Raw genomic sequence first — 23,137 nt, forward strand, 5'->3', positions numbered from 1 at the left:
TTTTTTGGTGCTGCTTCGGATCTGCAGTAACAATTATTTCATTCTCCTTTACACTTCTGTATTGGAAATAATATAAAACAATCCTGAATCACTATTTATTTATTGAAATGATGCCCTAGCTACCCCAATAAACCCTAAGCTAATCATAGTCCAATTACAATAACCAATTAACCTACCCGGTACATCTTTGGACTGTGGGAGGAAACTGGAGGACCCGGAGAAAACCCACATATTCTATGGGGAGGACGTACAGAGACTCCTTATAGAATGGCACTAAAATTGAACTCTGAACTCCAGAATGCCCCAGGCTGTAATTAAGTCGTGCTAAGTGGTACACTACCATGGTGCCCAATGAGTTTCTTCCGGCCCAATGAGCCAATGCCACCTAATTACACCCAGGTGACTGTTAGCCTACTAACCAATACTTCTCTAGAATGTTGGAGGAAACTGTGGAATACCCGGAAAAATCCACGTGGTTATGGGAAGAATGACAAGTTCCTTAGAGGCAGCAATGGAAATTTAACCCAGGTCATTGGCACGGCAATAGCATTATGCTAACCGCTATGCTACCACTTCACTCCTGCAATTTTCAAGCCCCTTCCAACGATCCAAACATAATTTGCTGAAAATGGAAATATCACATCCTCACATAAAATAAATTTTAGGTGTGTGGGTTTTTATCAAAGTGCTGCCCGTTGCTCCTTTTGTGTGAGTAAATCAGTAAGGTAAGAAATCTTCCTCATTACTCCCTTGAAATTCAATCCATAAAACAAATAACATCCAAGTTATCTGCAGCCCAGCTCTACAGTTGTCAATATGACAAATCAGAAATATCATCAATGCAATTCATACAAGTATAATGATTTTCCAGTTCATGCACAGAACAGTGAGTAACTATTTTGGCTGGTAACTAATTTTGTGTTGGTGGATTTGGTTTAACTGTCACTGGAGGATAACATTCAGTAAGCTGAATAATACAGCAGAAGGAAAAGGAAATTATGTTTTAATTAGAAGTCTTATTGACTCTGATTCCCATCACAGCAGCTTACTAAAATTAAAGCAGAGGAATTTTATAGAACACCTGGTATAAAACACAAAGGTTGGAGGTGTTGTGAATGGTGTGGAGGGCTGTCAGAGGTTATAGCGGGACATTGATAGGATGCAAAAATGGGCTGAGAAGTGGCAGATGGAATTCAACCTAGATAAGTGTGAGGTGGTTCATTTTGGTAGGTCAAATATGATGGCAGAATATGGTATTAATGGTAAGACTCTTGGCAGTGTGGAGGATCAGAGGGATCTTGGGTCCGAGTCCACAGGACGCTCAAAGCAACTGCGCAGGTTGACTCTGTGGTTGAGAAGGCATATGTGTATTGGCCTTCATCAATCATGGAATTGAATTTAGGAGCTGAAAGGTAATGTTGCAGCTATATAGGACCCTGGCCAGACCCCACTTGGAGTACTGTGCTCAGTTCTGGTCGCCTCACTACAGGAAGGATGTGGAAGCCATAGAAAGGGTGCAGAGGAGATTTATAAGGATGTTGTCTGGATTGGGGAGCATGCCTTATGAGAATAGGTTGAGTGAACTTGGCCTTTTCTCCTTGGAGCAAAGGAGGATGAGAGGTGACCTGATAGAAGTGTATAAGATAATGAGAGGCACTGATCGTGTGGATAGTCAGAGGCTTTTTCCCAGGGCTGACATGGTTGCCACAGAGGACACAGGTTTAAGGTGCTGGGGAGTAGGCACATAGGAGATGTCAGGGGTAAGTTTTTTTTACTCAGAGAGTGGTGAGTGTGTGGAATAGGCTGCCAGCAACGGTGGTGGAGGTGGGTATGATAGGATCTTTTAAGAGACTTTTGAATAAGTACATGGAGCTTAGTAAAATAGAGGGCTCTAGGTAAGCCTAGTAATTTTTCTAAGGTAGGGACATGTTCGGCACAACTTTGTGGGCCGAAGGGCCTGTATTGTGCTGTAGGTTTTCTGTGTTTCTATAGAATGTCGAATCCGACGACATTTATTTGTATGGAAATCTACAGCACATTACAGGCCCTTTGGCCCACGATGTTGTGCCAACCATGTAACCTGCTCTAGAAACTGTTTAGAATCTCCCTACTGCATCGCCCTCTATTTTTTTAAACTCCACGTACCTATCTAGGAGTCTCTTAAAAGATCCTATTGCATCAGCTCTACCACCTTCGCTAGTAGTGCATTCCACGCATCCACCACTCTGTGTGAAAAGCTCACCTCTGACATCCCCCTTGTACCTACCTCCAAGCACCTTAAAACTACGACCCTTCGTGTTAGCCATTTCAACCCTGGGAAAAAGCCTCTGACTATCCACACGATCAATACCCCTCATCATCTTATACAAATCTATCACATCATGTCTCATTCTCCGTCGTTCCAAGGAGAAAAGGCCAAGTTTACTCAATTTATTTTCATAAGCATAGTCTCCAATCCAGGAAACATCCTTGTAAATCTCCTCTGCACTGTCTCTATAGTATTCACATCCTTCCTGTAATAAGGTGACCAGCATTGAACACAGTACTCCAAGTGGGGTCTGACTAAGTTCTTATAAAGATGTAACACTACTTTACAGTTCTTGAACTCAATCCCACGGTTGATGAAGGCCAACACACCATATGCCTTCTTACAACACTGTCAACCTGGGCAGCAGCTTAGAGTGTCCTATGGACTTGGACCCCAAGATCTCTCAGATACTCCACACTGCCAAGAGTCTTATCATTAATATCATATCCTGTCTTCAGATTTGACCTTCTGAAATGAACCACCACATTTATCTGGGTTGAACTCCAACTGCCACTTCTCAGCCCGATTCTGCATCCTATTAATGTCCTGCTGTAACCTCTGACAGCCCTGCACACTATCCACAGCACCTCCAACCTTTGTGTCATCAGCAAATTTACTAACCCATCCCTCTACTTCTTCATCCAGGTCATTTATAAAAATCACAAAGAGGAGGTGTCCCAGAAGAGATCCTTGCAGAGCTTTGCTGGTCACTGTCCTCCATGCAGAACATGAACCATCTACAACCACCCTTTGCCTTCTGTGGACAAGCCAGTTCTGGATCCACAAAACAAGGTCTCCTTGGATCCCATGCCTCATTACTTTCTGAATAAGCCTTGTATGGGGAACCTTATCAAATGTCTTACTGGAATCCATGTACACTGCATCTACTGCTCTACCTCATCGATGTGTTGTTACATCCTCAAAGAATTCAATCAGGCTCATAAGGTACAACTTGCCCTTGACAAAGTCATACTGACTGTCCGTAATCAGATTATGTCTCTCCAAATGGTCATAAATGCTGCCACTCAGGATCTTCTCTAACAACTTGCCTACAACTGAAGTAAGACTCATGGACTATGAATTCCTGGGTTATCTCTACTCACTTTCTGAACAAGGGAACAACATTTGCAACCCTCCAATCCTCTGGTACTTCTCCTATCTCTATCGATGATGTAAATATCATTGCAAGAGGCTTAGCAATCTCCTCCCTTGCTTCCTACAGTAGCCTGGGGTATAATGTGTCTTGGGGTTTTTCTCAATCCTGCCCGCCAAGGCCTTCTCATGGCTCTTTCTAGCTCTCCTAATTTCATTCTTGAGTACTTCCTGGCACCTTTGTAATTTTCTAGAGCTCTAACTGTGCCTTGTTCCTTGAACCTTTCATAAGCGTTTCTTTTCTTAACCAGGTTTTTTATATCCTTTGTACACCATGGTTCTTTTACCCTAGCATCCTTTCCCTGCCTCATTGGAACGTCCCTATGCAGAACACCATGCAAATATTCCCTAAACATTTGCCACATTTCTGCCGTACATTTTCTTCAGAACATCTGCTCCCAATTTATGTTCCCAAGATCCTGCCTAATAGCCTGATATTATGCCTGATTAGCAGTGTCACTCCTCCACCTCTTTTGCCTCTCTCCCTGTGCTTTTTGAAACACCTAAATTCTGGCACACTCAGCAGGCATTTCTACCCCTGAGACATCCAAGTACCTGAAATGGCCTCAACATCATAATTTCACATACTGATCCACGCATCTTAGTTCATCCGCCTTGCTTATGATACTCCTTGTATTAAAATAGACACATCTCATATCATCTGGCTGAGAGCTTCTTTGCTCGATCATCTGCCTATCCCTCCTCACCAACTCCCTACAAGCTGTTTCTACTTGTGCATGAAACGCCCCATCATCTGCCTCTTCACTTCGTTCCTACCCCCTGCAAATCTAGTTTAAGCCCTCCCCAAATAGCATTAGCAAACCTCCCTCCCAGGATATTGGTTCCCCTCTAGTTCAGGTGCAAAACATCCCACTTGTACAGGTCACCTCTTTCCCAGAAAGGTTCCAACGATCCAAGATCTTGAAAATCTGCCCCCTGCAGCATCTCCTCAGCCACTCATTTGTCTGTGCTATCTTCCTGTTCTGACCTTTACTACCTCGTAGCACTGGGAGTAATCCGGAGGTTACCACATTGGAGGTCCTGCTCTTCAGCCTCCTTCCTAACTCCCTAAGCTTACTGTGCAGGAATCTACCTCTCTCCTGCCTATGTCATTGGTACCAAAGTGTACCACAACCTCAAGCTGCTTACCCTCCCCTACAAGAATATTCTGCAACCACTCGGAGACATCCTGGACCCTAGTATCCAGGAGGCAACACACTATCCTGGTGTCTCTTTTGCTGCCACAGTATGTCCTATCTGTCCTCCTAGCTATCGAGTCCTCTATTACTATTGCTCTGCCTGTCTTCGCCCTACCCTTCTGAGGCTCAGAACTGACCACAGTTCTATTGGTCTGGCTGCTGCTGCCTTGCCCAGATAGGTCATCCCTCATCAGTATCCAAAGGGGTATATCTGTTGCCGAGGGGAATGGCCACAGGGGGACCCTGCACTGATTTCCCTCTCCCTTTACCTCTCTTGGTGTTGACCCATCTACCCCATGAATTATGCACTCTGGGTGTAACCACCTGCTCAAAAGTCATATCTATCAATTGGATGATCCTAAGTTCATCCAGCTCCAGCTCCTTAATGCGGTCTTTCATAAGCTGGAGTTGGCTGCACTTGCCGCAGATGTAATAATCAGGGAGACTATCAGGTTTCATGAATTTCCACATTCTAGAGGAGGAGCATTCCACTGCCATATCTGCCACCCTGCCTGCACTAATGGGCAACCAAGACCAAATCCTCTAACCTGTTTCTTTGGCCTCGGCCTCTTCTCATTGAAGCCTCTTGAGTCAAAGCCTGAAGCTCCTACTCTCACCGCTGGCCTACTCCCAACAGTGGCCGCCCTGCTTGCCCCTTCTGTACATTTATTTAATAACTACATAACCACATAACAACCACAGCACGGAAACAGGCCATCTCAGCCCCTCTAGTCTGTGCCGAACGCTTACTCTCACCTAATCCCACTGACCCGCACTCAGCCCATAACCCTCCATTCCTTTCCTGTCCATATACCTATCCAATTTTGCTTTAAATGACAATACCGAACCTGCCTCTACCACATCTACTGGAAGCTCATTCCACACAGCTACCACTCTCTGAGTAAAGAAACTCCCTCTCATGTTACCCTTAAACTTTTGCCCCCTAAGTCTCAACTAAGTCTCAACTCTTGTTTGAATCTCCCCTACTCTCAATGGAAAAAGCCTATCTCACGTCAACTCTATTTATCCCCCTCATAACTTTAAATACCTCTATCAAGTCCCCCCTCAACCTTTTATGTTCCAAGAATAAAGACCTAACTTGTTCAATCTTTCCCTGTAACTTAGGTGCTGAAACCCAGGTAACATTCTAGTAAATCTCTCTCTACTTTCTGTACTCTCTCTATTTTGTTGACATCTTTCCTATAATTCGGTGACCAGAACTGTACACAATAATTAATTCGCAGTGCTCTGCTCCCTATGCTGATTGTACCTCTGGAATGTCCGAATGCCTACAAAGCCAGAATTTAGCAGAAATTCATTTTTAAGTAACTTGACCAATAGTGAGGTGAATAAAGATATACAACAAGATGCACCAGATTCCACTACAATGTGTTATTTTAAGTTGATATCAGTCCAAACACCATGAATACTTGATTGGTTCAACAATTACTGTGATACTCGTTTTTGCTGGTCTCCTCCTACATCAGAAATTGCATTACATCTTACATGTACAAACTGATTGGGGTTACATTCCACATTGGGACACAAGTAGGTTTCAGGAGAAGTAAGGATGGTGAAATTGCTGGACCAAGATATTTTAATAAAAATAACCCTCACTTTGGAATCTCCATTAAAGAATTCTCTTTACACTGGTAATGGAAACTGCATGGTAAAACTGATCACTGTTATTTACTTGCTCACACTGCAAGTTTACGATTACAGAATAACATAAGAAATAGAAGGCTATTCAGCCCCTCATATCCCATTCTGCCTTGAATTTCATGTCACTTTCCTAACCTGACGTTATATCCCTTGATTCCTTAAACTCCCCCAAAATAGACAGTTACAATTTTAAATAGAGTCATTGAGTATGAAAGATCAGAAACAGACTCTTCAATCTATCTAGCTATGCTGAACTATTAGTCCCATCGAACTGCATCAGACTATAGCCCTTCATACCTCTCCCATCCATGTACGTATCCAAACTTCTCTTAAATGCTGCAATCGAACCCACACCCATCAGTTCCACTGGCACCTCATTCCACACCATTCCCACCATCCTCTGAGTGAACAAATTCCCCTTAATGCTCCCTTAAATATTTCGCATTTCACACTTAACCCAACTTAACTAGTTACAGTCTCACTCAACCTCAGTGGAAAATGCCTACTGACATTTTCCCTCTCTATATCTTCTTAAATTCAAATCTCCCCTCATTCTCCTACTTTGTAGGGAATAAAGTCCTAACCTATTTTCACTGTACTCCTTCAAACTTATTGATAGCTTTTCGTAGAGGAGCAGAAGTGCACACTATACATCAAATTAGGCCTCACCAACATCTTATACAACTTCAACATAACATCCGAACTTCTGTACTCAACACTTTGATTTATGAAGGCCAACGTGCTAAAAGCTCTCTTTGTGATCTCCTCTGTGATTCCACTTTCAAGGAATTATGGATCCGTATTCCCATATCTCACTGTTCTATCACACTCCTCAGTGTCCTACTGTTCACTGTGGAAGCCCTACCCTGGTTTGTCCTCCCTAAGTGCAACACTTTACACCTGTCTGCACTACATTCCATCTGCCATTTTTTCATCCGGTCCAGATCACATTGCAAGCTTTGATATTCGTCCTCGCTGTCCACTACACCCCCAATAATCTTGGTGTTAATACAAATTTGCTGATCCAGTTGACTACATTAGCACCCAGGTCACTGGTATAGATGACAAATAACAATGGACCCAGCACTGATCTTTGCAACACTCCACTAGTCACAGGCCTCCATTCTAAGAGACAACCATCTTCAATGTCTCTCTGGCGTCTCCCATGAAGCCAATGTTTAATCCAAATTACTACCTCACACTAAGTGGCAAGTGACTGATGCCAATGTGCACAAAAAAATTCCACAAATTAGTTTAGGTTTTGCACTTGGGCAATATATATCAAAAATATAGTACCATTATAACTTCAAGATTAAATTGAATTTGCATACTCTGGTGTTCAACTACACCACCAATGACCAATCTAAATAACCTCAAATGTCCTCCCTCACCAGCGACACCACCATTCTGTCCACAATGAGGTTTATAGAGCACCTAACAGGCTCTTCAATGTACTGACATCTCAGCAACCATCATGCAATCATTTAAACCAGGGCCTCACAACCTTTTTTTATGCCATGGACCCCTGCCATTAATTGAGGCATCCATGGACCCCAGGTTGGGAACCCCTGAGGTAAACTAATATAAAGTGACTCCATTTTATTCTTTCTATTTTCACATCAATTCTCCCATTGGCCTAAGCACTAGCAGTAATGAACATCAGCCTACTAGCAACTAGCAGCTCTTTGGATGTGGGAGGATATTGGAGCAGGGACAAAGTGCAGACTCTACAGACATAAAAAGTTGGAATTGAACCCAGACATTTGGTGCTGTGTGGCAACGGCTATACTATGCTGCCTGAAAACCACAGTACTAGTATATGACAGACCCCGCCAATGTCCAACAATCATGTCTTCCAGATCTATCGATTCAGACTCACATTACATTTTTGCCCTATCGAAGTTCAAAGTATGTTTATAATCACAGTATGTACACCATATAAAACCTTAAGATTCATTCTCTTACAGGCACCCACAAGAAAACAAAGAAATACAATAGAAATCCAAAGAAATTCATGAAAAACCACACATGACAATGACTGGCAAGCATCCAATGTGCAAAAGAGGGCAAACTGTGCAAATAATTAAAAAAGCAAACAAAAAATCCATTGAATCCAAGTGCTCATCAGTCATCCTGATTGCAATGATTCTCCGTCTAAACACTCACTCCTTCACAACACCTTTTCAGGTTCATTGTTGCTGCTTTAGCCAACAACCTCCTCCCTATCAGCCAATTCAGAACTTTATTCAGTGATACAGCACAGTAACAGGCCCTTCCAGCCCAGTAAGCGTGTGTCGCCCAATTACATGAAATTTAATGAAATTAACCAACCAACCCATAAGAGAAAACCAGAGCACCCTGAGGAAACTTAAGTAGTCACAGGGAAAACATAAAGACTCCTTACAGACAGTGACGGAATTGAACTTGGGTCACTGGCACTGTTACACTAACCACTACACTACCATTTTACCCATTCCTGGCCTCCTACTGACAGAGTGATCTTCCTCCAGAATGATCCCCTGGCCACTGATGTCCAAGCCTCTTTTCCCTTTCCTGGTACTGATTTGACAACCATTTACTTAGATCAGTGTATTATGTTACATAATCAGTGTATTATGCATTTACTGGGGTAATGTATAGGGAACTAACATTAATAATCAGTCGCTTCCTACTTTGGTTCCGGGCATTCAACTTTGAACGTTTCCTATGTGACCAAAGGAAAAACAATGAACGAGCACATCTGTGATTATAATTTGATTCTATATACTCCACCTTCTTTCTTTTTATACATTATAATGTGGTCTCTAAATTCTGATTTCCCCGACACAATGGCATGAGCAGTTTACACTTATAGGAACATAATCGGAGCAGTATTGTGCCATCAGCTCTTCAAATCCCCTCTATTATTCTTTAGGAATTCAACATTTTCCATTTTAGCACTTATTCCCAGCATATCACAATATGCTTCAAAACCCTTAATATCCAGATCTCTACTGATCTCTGCTTTACGCAAACACAGTGATTAATGTTTCATAGCTCTCTAGGGTACAGAATTCCCATGCTTCAGCATCCTTTATGACAAGAAATTTTGCTTCTTGTTATTTCTGAGTGGCCAATACCTTATTCTCAAGCTTTGCATAATGGTCCTGGTTTCTTTAGTCATAATGGTCCTTTTCATTCAGAGCCAAGATATCTGCAGATTTTGCACTCAAGTCCAATAATCCAAGGTTTACTTAACAATCAGAGTGCAACAACACAACTTTACATTGCCTATGGGCTAAAGTCCTTGAATGCATGCAATAGGCACTCTTCTTCCTATAATTAACCACACCATAGGCTTAGAAAAAAGATTTTCTTAAGAATATTGTATGCATGCAGTACCTCGCAAAAGTCTGAGGCACACGCAAAAAGATTTTGTAAAGTGAAGGGGCTTTCAAAAATAATGAAAATTTTCTAAATATCACAACATTTACCATAAAGGGGAGTAAACAATAAAAAACTACATCAAATCAATATTTTGTATAACTACCCTTTGCCTTTAAAACTGCATCAATTCTCTTAGGTACACTGTTGTGCAATTTTATAAGAAAATCGGCTGGTAGGTTGTTGGAGAACTTGCCCCACTTCTTCTGCTGACTTTGGCTGTCCTGCTTGCTTCTGTCTCTCCAGGTAATCCTAAACAGCTTTGATGATGCAGTGATATATATTTATATATCTATAGCAGTTTAGTGACTATTCTCGATTTTCTAACTTGCAGTATGATAAACATTTTCATTGTAATTACCTGCAATGTATGCTCAATAGCGTTGGGGAAATTCTTGATTGTGCAGATGGGTATAGAATCTTCTGTAGAATCCTGAACGCGTCCATAGGATTCTGTAAGATGGGGTACGATGACCTGGACATTAGCCTTTGTGCCCATAGTGCCAGATTCCAGCAGCGGTTTCTGGTAGAATATACACCGGCCATCCATGTACTGTCCTGGAAATAAAATTCCAATTTAAATGCACCATCCTGCATTGTATCCACATTTTGATCTCCACCAGTGTCACATGGTCACCATCACGGAACCCTCTAAGACACATCCAAGTACTGCTGCAACACAGTCCCCAAAGCTTTGTCAATGATGTCATCACAAGATGCAGCAGGCTGTGAGTGGTGACTAGGCCTCAGGCACGATATCTGAGGCCTTTTTGTCTTTTGCTTCAATCAGCCTGTGAGGAAAACATTTCCAAAGATTCACAAGGGAATAAAGTTATACCATCCTTCTCTTAATGCTAAACAATGACCATTAATTCATTAATTTATTATCACTTCATGTACTGAAAGACAATGATAACTTTGTTTTTCCAAGTTCAAACATCCTCCCCTCATCTGTCTGGTCAAGACTCCTCAGCATTTTATATGGTCAACATGGTAACAGTTCCTTCAGTACATAAGGGGTGCCACAGTAGCATAGCAGTTAGCACAATGCTATTATCGCTCAGGGTAACAGAGTTCTGAGTCCAATCCTAATGTCACCTGAATTGAGTCTGTATGTCCTCCCTGTGGAATGCATGGGTTTCCTCCGGGTGCTCTGGTTTTATCCCACAGTCCAAAGACAGTCCACTTAGTAGGCTAATTGGTCGTTCAATTCAGTTTCAGTTTATTGTCATTTAGAAACCACAAATGCAATGCAGTTAAAAAATGAGACTACGTTCCTCCAGAATGATATCACAAAAGCACATGACAAAACAGACTACACCAGAAAATCCACATAACGTTTGGCAATCCCCAATCCAGAGGCCGGAGAGGCTGTTGCATATTAATATAGTGCTACCGTCTTAGCGCGTTCCCCGGAAAGGATCTCCAAATCCACCAGACAAAACAAGACCAAAAACTAAAGCTACAAGACCTGCACAAAACCACATAGTTACAACATATAGTTACAACAGTGCCAACAATAGCATAATTAATAAAAAACAGACCATGGGCACAGTAAAAATAGTCCAAAGATGTTAAAAGACTATAAGTTTGAAAGAAACCACCACACAGTTTCCACAAGTCCTCAGGGTCTTGATAGACTCGTCATCCCATGCAGGCGGCAGAAGGGAATACCCCCACTATGGACTTCCACGGCATCGCCGGACTCAGCCTCGCAGACGCAGCACACAATGAAAGCTCTGTCAAACCCAGCCTCGCAGACACTGCACACAGTGAAAGCACCCCAACCACAGCAGACTCCGAGTCTGTCAAACCTCCGAGCCTCCGGCACAGCTTCTCCGAGCACCATCCTCTGCCGAGCGTATTAAGACGCCCCCACCAACGACCACGGGCAACGCAACCCTGAAGACTGGGGGCCTGTTCTTCTCAGCAGAGACCCAGACCTCACAGCAGTAGCTGTGTCGTTGTAAATTGTCCCATGATTAAGTTAGGGTTGGAGGGTTTATTTATTTATTGAGATACTGCGAGCAATAGGCCCTTCCGGCACTTTGGGCAGCACTGTCTAGCAACCCCTGATTTAACCCGAGCCTAATCACAGGACAATTTACAACAACCAGTTAACCTACCAACCAGTACGTCTTTGTGACTGCGTGAGAAAACTGGAGCACCCGGAGAAAATCCATGCAGTCACAGGGAGAACGTACAAACTCCTTTACAAGGTGTGACGGGACTTGAACCTGGTTTGCTGGTTCTGTAAAGTATTGTATTAACCACCATGCCCCAGCCGACGAGGGTTACTGAGTGGTGCAGCTCAAAGGACTGGAAGGGCCTTCTCCATGCTAGATAAATAAATAATCATAGAAAACCTTCAGCAAAATACAGGCCCTTTGGCCCACAATGCTGTGCCGAACATGTGCTTACTGTCCTCATCAGCTATCAACCACCCATCTTGTGTCTGATCCCCAAGACTCCACCACTCACCCACACACTGGGAGCAATTTACAGCGGGCAGTTAATCTACCAACCCTACTGTGTCTTTGGGATGTGAGAAAGAACTGGTGCACATGGAACAACCCTACACATCACAGGGAGAACATGCAATATTCACACAGACAGTGCCCAACGTCAGGGTAGAACCCACGTCTCCGGCACTTCAGGGCAGCAGCTCAATAGCTGTGCCAATGTGCTGCCCCTTGTATGCCTCTAATGTTCAAAGCAATCATAAAAGATTTGAAAGTGATAAATTAAAAATAAAATTAAAAACTAATTTATTAAAAAAATAATGATATGCAGGTGACAATAGGGCTTAAATGATGATCACTGATTCAGTTCAAATGAACAGGACTGAACTTGAGGGATTTTCTAGCATGAACAGGATTGTGGAGCTGGATGCTGTAAGGTGGTATGGTTAGTTAGGATTGCAGATGACTTTGCCTGGGATTGACAGCAAACAGAAATGTGGGCAGTTCATTGGGCAAGCAGCACATTTACAATCAGATTCCTGTCTCTTTTAAACCTATTTGCCTTTTGACTCATTTGCTGGTTTAAACTTCCCCAGAAGCTTCTCTCTCCTCAATTAAAGCCTTTAAGGAATAATAATCCTCTTTACTATGAGTAGCAACTGAGTGACCTCAGTTTTGTGACTTCAGGGTTTCCGTGTGGGGTCAGTGAACTGTGGCTTGGGTTGCCACGAACTTCCTAACTGTATGTCTGCATTTTAACCCCAAAGGCCTGTCTTCAACCAGTTCTCATCTCTGTTCCCGCAATTGCCTTTAGCTTCATTACAGTCTGAGTGCTCCATGTTCTTCTATTCTTTTCACCTGTTGGCCTTTCATTACCTTCACATTCTGACGTTTAGTCAAGTGGTGAGCCAGATTAAAAAGATCAAGGCCACTGAGGACAAAGAACGAACTGATGTTCAGCTCACTACTCCATGAGGCTTTACTTGCCTCAGCGCTGATATCTCTCTGTGGCTCTGGCCTTCAGCCATCAGCCTCTTAGACCGGCTGCAGTGCTGGACTGGCTCTGTGGCTTTGGATCCACTTTCGGGGACTCTGCAGTTCATGTTCTGTGAGTTATTTGTTTACTTCTTTATTGCTTGCACGATTTGTTCTTTTTCACACATTGTGTATACAGTTATGGTTGCCACAGTCTGGAAAGAAGATGATTGAACTAGAGATGGTGCAGGTGAGAGTGTTTTATAGATAAGGTGAGTTGGTGAAAAGTTGATTTGATTCTCTAGAACAGAGGAAACTGAGGGGATATAGGAAATGATGAGGGGGCATAGACAAGGTTGACAATAAGAAACATTTCTTCATAGAAGTGGTATGTAAGCCAAAAAGTAGAGGTTTAGAGTACAGTTCTGCTGAAGGGGCTCATCCTGAAACGTCAACTGCACTGTTGTCCATAGACGCTGCCTGGTCTGCTGAGTTCCTCCAGCATTTTGTGTACGTTACTTGGATTTCCAGCATCTGCAGATATTCTCTTGTTTGTGATTGAACAGACAATGCTAGATTTACTTCAAAACACATTTAGGATGTTTCTATAACACCATCTAACCACTTTCAAGGGAAAGCAGTATGATTGTTTCTCTCAGCACATCACTAGCACTCTCCGAAACCCTAGCACTCTCCCAAACCACCACTTACAATCTCCAAAAATCGTGTGTTAGAACTTTTCAATTGTCTGGGAACTGTAGAACTTGGAGAACTTTAACCCTTGTTTTCAGACTCCTACACCAGTTTCACTCTACCTCTCTCCTCCCCTAGCTCCCCAACTTGTTTACCACATGAAACTTAGAACAAACATTCACATGGCCTTTTTCCCTCATGGCAGTGATTACCAAATAAGGGCTCAATTTTAATGTAAAATTTTTTCTTTAGTCTTTGCTTCCACAGACTCTTGACTCTCGCAATCAGCTTGGGGGAGGATTGGCTCCATCCCAATGACCACACAGCAATAAAAACCCAGCTGTACTTCAAACAACTGAAGTGACAACTGGTGCCAAGTACAAGCAGCTCCATTTTTTGTCGTTTTGAACAATTAACTACCAATTTAAGACTTTAAAGAGAAGATTCTTTTGACTTCTGAGATGATGGCACATTATTGAGGCGTGTCAAAATGTCAAAATTGGGCAAACTCCAACATGTATTTAAGGGTAAAAATGTGTTTAGGAGAGCAACCTTCTCCTAGATCATCACCTTGTCATGGCGGAGAGGCTTGTGTGTTCCTGAAACCCCAAGAGCAATGCCGTCTGGAGCATAGCTCCTGGTAGTGTCACCCACTGTAATAAGGTAAAAAAATTTATAATTAAGTAAAACAAAAAAAGTGGTTGAAGCGAATGTAGGTCCCTTGGAGGATGAGAAGGGGGATATTGGGTAATTAGGAAAAGGCTAATGCTTTGAATGGCTATCTTGTGTTAGTCTTCAGGGTGCAGGACATGTCTAATATGCCGAAGAGAGATGTTATGGATGCGATGGGAGGTGAGGAACTTGATACAATAGCTATCATTAAAGAGGTAGTGTTCAGCAAACTTGTGAGCCTAAGACTGCTGAACGGATCCTGACCCAGATCTGGGCCGTACCTTCCAAATATCCAGACCTGACTTGCATTACCTTACTTTCCCTTTTCTATTTTCTAATTAAGATTTATAATTTAAATTTTTATTATATTTACTTCGATTTGTACTTCAGGCAGCGCGAAGCGCAGAATCAAATATTGCTGTGATGATTGTATGCTCTAGTATCAATTGTTTGGTGACAATAAAGTAAAGTAAAGATAGCTAAGTCCCCTGGTCCTGATGGAATGAATCCCAGGGTACTGAAAGGATTGGCAGAAACCCTTTAGTAGAGGCTTCAGTGATGATTTACCAAAATTCTCTGGACTCTCTCTGGACAGGTCCTGGTGGATTGGATGATGCCGAATGTCATGCCACTGTTCAAAAAAGGACGGAGGCAAAAGGCAGGCAAAAGGCCAGTTAGTTTAACATCAGTAGTTTGGAAAATGCTTGAAGCTATGAGGGGTGATTGATAAGTTCATGGCCTAAGGTAGAAGGAGTCAATTTTAGAAAAGCTAGCACATTTATTTTTCAACATAGTTCCCTCCTACATGTACACACTTAGTCCAGCGGTGGTGGAGCATACATATCCCTTCTTTATAGAAGTGGTCCACAGTAGGGTGACTGATAAGTTCATGGCCTAAGGTAGAAGGAGATAAATTATTAACTTCAAACTTTCTGCATTATCACTCAAAGAGTTGAACTGCACGTGCATGTAATGAGAGCGTCTTGGCCCTCCAGGTGGTCCACAGCAGGGGTGATTGATAAGTCCGTGGCCTAAGGTAGCAGGAGATGAGTTATACAGCTTTCGTTACATGCATGTGCAGTTCAACTCTTTGAGTGATTATGTAGAAAGTTTGAAGTTAAATACTCATCTCCTTCTACACTAGGCCATGAACTTATCAATCATCCAATGCTGTGCACCACTTCTGGAGGTCCAAGACGCTGACTTCTACAAAGAAGGGATCCGTATGCTCCATGACCACTGGACTAAGTGTGTAAATGTAGGAAAAATAAATGTGCTAGGTTTTCTAAAATTGACTCCTCCTACCTTAGGCCACAAACTTATCAATCACCCCCTTGTATCATTAAAGCAGAAATAGAGAGGCATCTGAAAAGAAATTGATCCATCAGGCAGATGCAGCATGGATTCAGCACAGGCAGGTCCTGTTTGGCAAACTTACTAGTTTCTTTGAGGGTATAATGAACGCAGTGGACAGAGGGGAATAGATGGATGTTATTTACTTGGATTTGCAAAAGGCGTTCGATAAGGTGCCACATAAAAGACTTATGCCACAGGAGTCAGTACTGTGTCCGCAACTGTTCACGATATACGTTAACGATTTGGAAGGGGGAAATCGCATGTAGTGTATCTAAGTATGCCGATGATACTAAATTCAATGGAAAAGCAAATTGTGCAGAAGATAGGGACAGTCTGCAGAGGGATATAGATAGGTTAAGTGAGTGGGCAAGGGTTTGGAGTACGACGTTGGTAAATGTGAGGTTACCCACTTTGGAAGGAAAAAGGCAATAGCAGATTATTGTTTAAATGGTAAAAAAAAACTGCAGCATGCTGCTGTGCAGAGGGACTTGGGAGTGCTCGTACATGGATCACAAAAGGTTGGTTTGCAGGTGCAGCAGGTTATCAAGGAGGTAAATGGGACGTTGGCCTTCATTACTGGAGAGATTGAATTTAAGAGCAGGGAGGTTATGCTGCAACTGTATAGGGTACTGGTGAGGCTACACTTGGAGTACTGTGTGCAGTTCTGGGCTCCTTACTTGAAGAAGGATACACTGGGTTTGGAGGTGGTGCAGAGGAGGTTCACCAGGTTGATTCCAGAGATGAGGGGGTTAGACTATGAGGAGAGATTGAGTCACCTGGGACTGTACTCACTGGAATTCAGAAGAATGAGAGGAGATCTTATAGAAACAAATAAAATTATGAAAGGGATAGATAATGTAGATGTAGGAAAATTGTTTCCACTGTTAGGTGAGATTAGAACTAGGGGACACAGCCTCAAGATTTGGGGGAGTAAATTTAGGATGGAGATGAGGAGGAACTGCTGTTCTCAGAGAGTGGTGAATCTGTGGAATTCTCTACCCAATGACATAGTGGAGGCTATCTTAGTAAATATATTTAATACAAGGTTGGATAGATTTTTGCATACAGGTAGTCCCCGAGTTACAAATGTCCGACTTACAGACTACTCGTACTTACGAACCAAGGAAGGAGAACGCCGTCCGCCATTTTAAGTCAGATTGCGATGCCGTCCGCCATTTTAAGTTGTTGCCGTTGACACTGTGTTGAGTGTTTAAAGTTTCTATTTGGCTTAAATTTTTCTTAGTAAGACCTCCCCCTCCCCCACCGTTCCAGTGAGATCAGTGCCGGGCTCGAGAACAGAGGGTCCAGACAGATAGACAGACAGACAGACAGACATACTTTATTGATCCCGAGGGAAATTGGGTTTCGTTACAGCCGCATCAACCAAGAATAGTGAAGAAATATAGCAATATAAAACCATAAATAATTAAATAATAATAAGTTAATCATGTCAAGTGGAAATAAGTCCAGGACCAGCCTATTGGCTCAGGGTGTCTGACACTCTGAGGGAGGAGTTGTAAAGTTTGATGGCCACAGGTAGGAATGACTTCCTATGATGCTCAGTGTTACATCTCGGTGGAATGTACTCCTGTGCCTAACCAGTACATTATGGAGTGGATGGGAGTTATTGTCCAAGATGGCATGTAACTTGGACAGCAACCTCCTTTCAGGCACCACTGTCAGAGAGTCTAGTTCCACCCCCACAACATCACTGGCCTTACAAATGAGTTCGTTGATTCTGTTGGTGTCTGCTACCCTCAGCCTGCTGCCCCAGCACACAACAGCAAACATGATAGCACTGGCCACGACAGATTCGTAGAACGTCCTCAGCATCGTCCGGCAGATGTTAAAGGACCTCAGTCTCGTCAGGAAATAGAGATGGCTCTGACCCTTCTTGTAGACAGCCTCAGTGTTCTTTGACCAGTCCAGTTTATTATTATTTCATATCCCCAGGTATTTGTAATCCTCCATCATGTCCACACTGACCCCTTGGATGGAAACAGGGGTCACCGGTGCCTTAGCCCTTCTCAGGTCCACCACCTTAGTCTCTTTCACATTAAGCTGCAGATGATTCTGCTCACACCATGTGACAAAGTTTCCCACCGTAGCCCTGTACTCAGCCTCATCTCCCTTGCTGATGCATCCAACTATGGCAGAGTCATCAGAAAACTTCTGAAGATGGCAAGACTTTGTGCAGTATTTAAAGTCTGAGGTGTAGATGGTGAAGAGAAAGGGAGACAGGACAGTCCCCTGTGGAGCCCCAGTGCTGCTGACTACTCTGTCTGACACACAGTGTTGCAAGCGCACGTTCCCGGGTTTGAGTTAGTGACAGACCGCTCCCGTGACGGGTTGATGTCGATCCAGTTACTCCTGTACCATCCGTGCCGGGTTGATGTCAAGCTCGCAACTCGACCTCGTTAAAAAAACACTGCCACCTCCAGTTTCAATTCCCACGCGGAATATTGCGGAGGATCAAATACCCAAACCAAGCACAGCCCCCACTTGTCCCATTTAACCTGTCTCAGTGCGATGCAGTATAGGACCCGGGGTATTCAGTGCGGTGGTCCTTAGGACCCAGCGGACCTCAGGAGTTGGCGCAGCTTGGGACTCGCCGCCCGCAGTGTTTCTGTTCCGTTGCTGGGGAGCGATCACGATTGAAAATAAAGTGGAAATAATAAAGCATTTGGAAAGAGGTGAAACACCATCGGTCAGTGGAAAAGCGTTAGGCTACAGTCAGTCAACGATTGGAACAATTTTAAAGGATAACGGATAAAGTGAGAATAATGGAGAATGTGAAAGGCCCTGCTCCGATGAAAGCTACAATTATTACTAAGCAACGCAATGGTTTAATTATTGGAATACATACGTTTCTTAAGTGTTTTATATGCACAAAAAGGTAAAATATATACTGTATACTAAGACAAACATTTGACTAACTGACACTAAATAATACTGGATGTACTTGTTCCTACTTAAGTACAAATCCGACTTAAAGACAGACTCAGAAACGGAACTCGTACGTAATCCGGGGACTGCCTGTAGTAGAGGAATTAGGGGTTATGGGGAAAAGGCAGGTTGGTGGAGATAAGTTCATGTCCAGATCAGCCATGGTCTTATTGCATGGCGGAGCAGGCTCAATGGGCCAGTTGGCCTACTCCTGCTCCTATTTCTTATGTTCTTATGTTATCAAGGGAAGGTTTCAGACAATCAGCGATCCAACCAAGACCTCAATGCCAAAGCTGGCAGTAGGTGATGATAAATCACATTGATAGTGAAGGCTGCTGCAGTGATGGGTCTCCAGTCATCCTGCATACCATGCCATAGGACTCTGACCCAGATCTCTCAAGGACTGTGAAGTGTCTGCCTGTGCATCAGCTTTCCATGTCAAACAAGGATTCTCCATTAAGAGAATCCATCTGGACAACCCTTTAAAGAATATCATACTCGAGTGATCGCACTAGAATGGATGTTAAACAATCTTCCATCTGCTGAGAGGAAACTTGTACTTCTGATTTGAACTCAGGGCTGCAAAGCACCAAATGAGGGTGAGAGAAGAGTTTTAGAAAGGACTGTTCATTACACAATTTTTGTGGCCTGGCCTTGTTCTCTGTTATGTTTACCTTCTGAGTGCCACATAGTCTGGTACTATCTTATGGAGATCTGCCTCCATAGATAGACATAAAAGAAACCATTGCCCAGAGTAGCTTGCCATTGGTTCTGGGTTTCCTTTTTCCAGGATTAACTTCACTTGAAGACAGTGTAGAGAAAATTCACTGGATCGATTACAGGTAGAAAGGGGTTATTGTAGAAGATTAAGTTCAGCCCATATCTCTGGGGTTCATAAGATTGAAGGGTGATCTTGAAACTCTCAATATCAATGGGATTAGACAGAGAAGATACTTCCCTTCATGTCAAAATCTGGATATTGGGAACACCTTCTTCAGGTATGGAATCAGCCAGATTAAGAATAGGAAGGATTCATCTGTTGAGGACAGAACCTGGAATTTTCAGCTGCACTGACGTGTGGAGAATATATTCAAAGAGGAAATAGGCATGTTTTGCACAATAGGAGTGTTAGCGGTTACGAGGAACAGGCAGGAAGGTGGAGCTGAGGCTAAGAGCAGATCAAGTTTGATCTTCCTGAATGATGGAGAAAGATTAAAGGTGTTTGACATAACCTCCCCTCCCCTGTTATGCTCTTAGTTATCCCACCTTAAAAGAACTAATCTGGTCCTAATCAATCCATTGCTTGTGAGAGCTTGTTAATGCATTTCCTGCAAGTGACCACAGCTTGTCAACAGGAAACTCTTTGTGTTGTCAAGATAAACGTCAGCCTAAAATGAACACAATGAGAAGTCATTTCTACCCAAGAACAAATAGTCAGGACTGACTGAATATCCATTGCTACTTACGAGTCTCAACGTTGTCCAACGCATTCGCCAAACCATTCAGATCGTTGAAGAAATCCTGATTGTAAATATTTTCTGTTTCTTCACCAACACGGTTCTGGTGAGCAATGACATTTATGAAGGGATTCATCTTCCTTACTGCTGCTGCTGCTGTCTCAGACTTCATTTTCTGCTCAGGGTTTAAGACAAAAACAGCCTGTGTTACCCTGATGGTTTTCTACTGTGGAACTCAAATCACATACACAGAATGACATGCACTAGAAGCCAGCAGCAACAACTAAGTTAAGGTCAGATAGCTTGACAAATTTCAGATACTGAAAGGCCTGGACAGAATGGAGGTTTCCACTGGCAAGAGAGTCTAGGACCAGAGGGCACAGCCTCAGAATAAGATAACATTGTTTTAAAACAGAGATGGAGAAGGAATTTCTTCTGCCAGAGGGTGGTGAATCATGGAATTTGTTGCCACAGACGCCTGTGCAGGCCAAGTCAATAGGCATATTGAAAACAAAAGTTAATAGACTGTACATGTCAGACATTAGGGAGATGGCAGGAGAATGGAGTTGAGGGAGAAAATAGATATTTAAGGCATAGATTGATAGGCTCTTGATTTAGTAATGGGACTAAGAATTATGGGGAGAAGGCAAGAGAATGAGGTTGTAAAAAATATCAGCCATGATTGAATGTTGGAGTACTCAATGGGCCGAATGGCCTAATCATAAAATGACAGATTGCCAGGACAAACGAGACTAGCACTGGTAGACATCTCAGTCAGCATGGATGAGTCGGGCTGAAGGGGCTACTTCTGTGCTGTACAACTTTATGACATAAATAACTGGCCAAACAGCTCTGTTATGTATGAGATGCAGACTTATGATACCACCTACACAGACACAGTCCCTGCTTCATAACAATGCCATGTGATAAGTATAACAGGGTCCCTGGTCTCACAATCTACGCTAATGTTTTAATTACATTAATATTGACTGGGGGGTGGTGCTAGCTCATAGAGCACCTTTTCTCCATTGAGAAAATTGAGTGGCTATCATTTCAATTCACCCTTCTATTCCCATTCTGCTATGTCTAGCCATGGCCTCCTTTACTATAACAATAAAGCCATACTCAGAAGGGCAACACCTGGGTAGCCTCCACAGGTTGGCACCAACATCACTATTTTGAGCTTCAGGTAATTTCTTTTTTTCCCCCCATTCCCCCTCACTCCATCCCTTCTCCTCACTCCATCCCTTCTCCTCACCTGTGCAACACCTCCCTCTGGTGCCCCTCCTCCATCCTTTTCTTCCATGGTCCACTGTCTTCTCCTTCTTCCTCAGCCCCTTACCTCTTCTACCTATCACTTCCACGATTCTTACTTCATCCCTCCTCTCCGCCTAACCACCTTCCCCTCACCTATTACCTGCCAGCCTGTACTTCCATCCCTTCCTCCCACAATCTGGCTTCTTCCCTCTTCTTTTCCAATCCCCGATGAAGTGTGTCTGAAATGTCACCTGCTTATTCCTTTAAATAGATGCTGCCTCACCTGGTGGTGGTTGTGGTGGGGTGAGAGAGAGAGGGGGAGGGGGAGGGAGAGGGAGAGAGAGAAGGGGGAAGAGAGAGAGAGAAGAGAGGGGAGGGAGGGAGGAGAGAGAGAGGAGAGAGAGAGAGAGGAGAGAGAGAGAGAGAGATTGATTACATATATATATATATATATTCTGGATTTCCAGCATCTGTAGATTTTGGCTTATAAATCATGAAACCAGCTACTTGTCACTTATGAAAATTTTGTGTCATGCTTACCACATCACAGAGGCAGTGATTTGGCAGAATAATTGAAGAGAAAATTTCACTAAAAACAACTAACAAAAAACAGGAGATGGAAGAAAATTCCGAAAGCATTCAGCAGACCAAGCAGCAATTGTGAAAAGATACAACACACACAGAATGCTGGAGGAACACAGCAGGTTCTACAATCTACAGACTCACTTTCAAGGACTGTTTACAACTCATATTTTCAGTATTATTTTATTTACACTGTTTGGCTTCTTTTGCACATTGGTTGTCAGTCTTTCAAAGTATTTCAAAGGCAGTTTCTAGAGTAGGTTACATGGTCAGCACAACATTGTGGGCCGAAGGGCCTGTAATGTTCTGTAGATTTCTATGTTCTATGTTCTAAAGTAAAATTTATTATATGATACCATATATTACATTGAGATTCACTTCATTGAAAGAATTTACGGAAAAATAGAGAAATACACTAGAATTTATGAAAACTATACATAAACAAAGACTAACAAACAACCAATGTGCAAATGAGGACATACTGTGTAAATAATAAATAATACTGAGAACATGGAAGTATTACTGTTTCTATTTTTATTTCAGATTTTAGGTTAGCACAGATATTGGAGCTGTTGCCTTATAGCCAGAGGGATCTGAGCTCAATTCTTACCTTTGGCATTGTCTGTGTGGAGTTTACATGTACTCCCTGTGAATGTTATTGCCTTATTATCTCACCATGTGTACCATGATACACTGAAAAGCTTATGTTTTGTGTGCCTACACAAGTACATCAAGGTAGTAAAAAAGAACATGAATGCAGACTATGCAACAGAATTATGGAAAAAGTGCAATGCAGGTAGACAAACAAAGTGCAAAGGAACATGATGAAGTCATCTGGGAGATCAAGAATTCATCTTGTATGAGTATTCAGTTCAAGAGACTGATTAACAATGGGACAGAAGCTGTCCTTGAGGCTTCTGTATCTTCTGACAACAGGAGAGAATGACTGGGATTGGAAGGGTCCTTGATTACGTTGGCTGCAGTGAGATATGA

General features: G+C 42.8%; 1 protein-coding gene across 1 annotated transcript in view; it reads right to left on the reverse strand.

Moving 5' to 3' along the window:
* Positions 1 to 23,137, reverse strand: part of LOC140741996 (ubiquitin-like modifier-activating enzyme 1) — a 430,112-nt gene that overhangs the window by 330,012 nt on the left and 76,963 nt on the right. Inside the window, exons 14-15 of the mRNA XM_073072650.1 lie at positions 20,315 to 20,480; positions 10,106 to 10,302 (exon numbers count right to left, since the gene is read on the reverse strand). Coding sequence (XP_072928751.1) covers positions 10,106 to 10,302; positions 20,315 to 20,480 — 363 coding nt within the window. The remainder of the gene's footprint in view (positions 1 to 10,105; positions 10,303 to 20,314; positions 20,481 to 23,137) is intronic.

Source organism: Hemitrygon akajei, chromosome 19 (genome assembly GCF_048418815.1).
Source record: "Hemitrygon akajei chromosome 19, sHemAka1.3, whole genome shotgun sequence".
In the NCBI taxonomy this organism is placed as follows: domain Eukaryota; kingdom Metazoa; phylum Chordata; class Chondrichthyes; order Myliobatiformes; family Dasyatidae; genus Hemitrygon; species Hemitrygon akajei.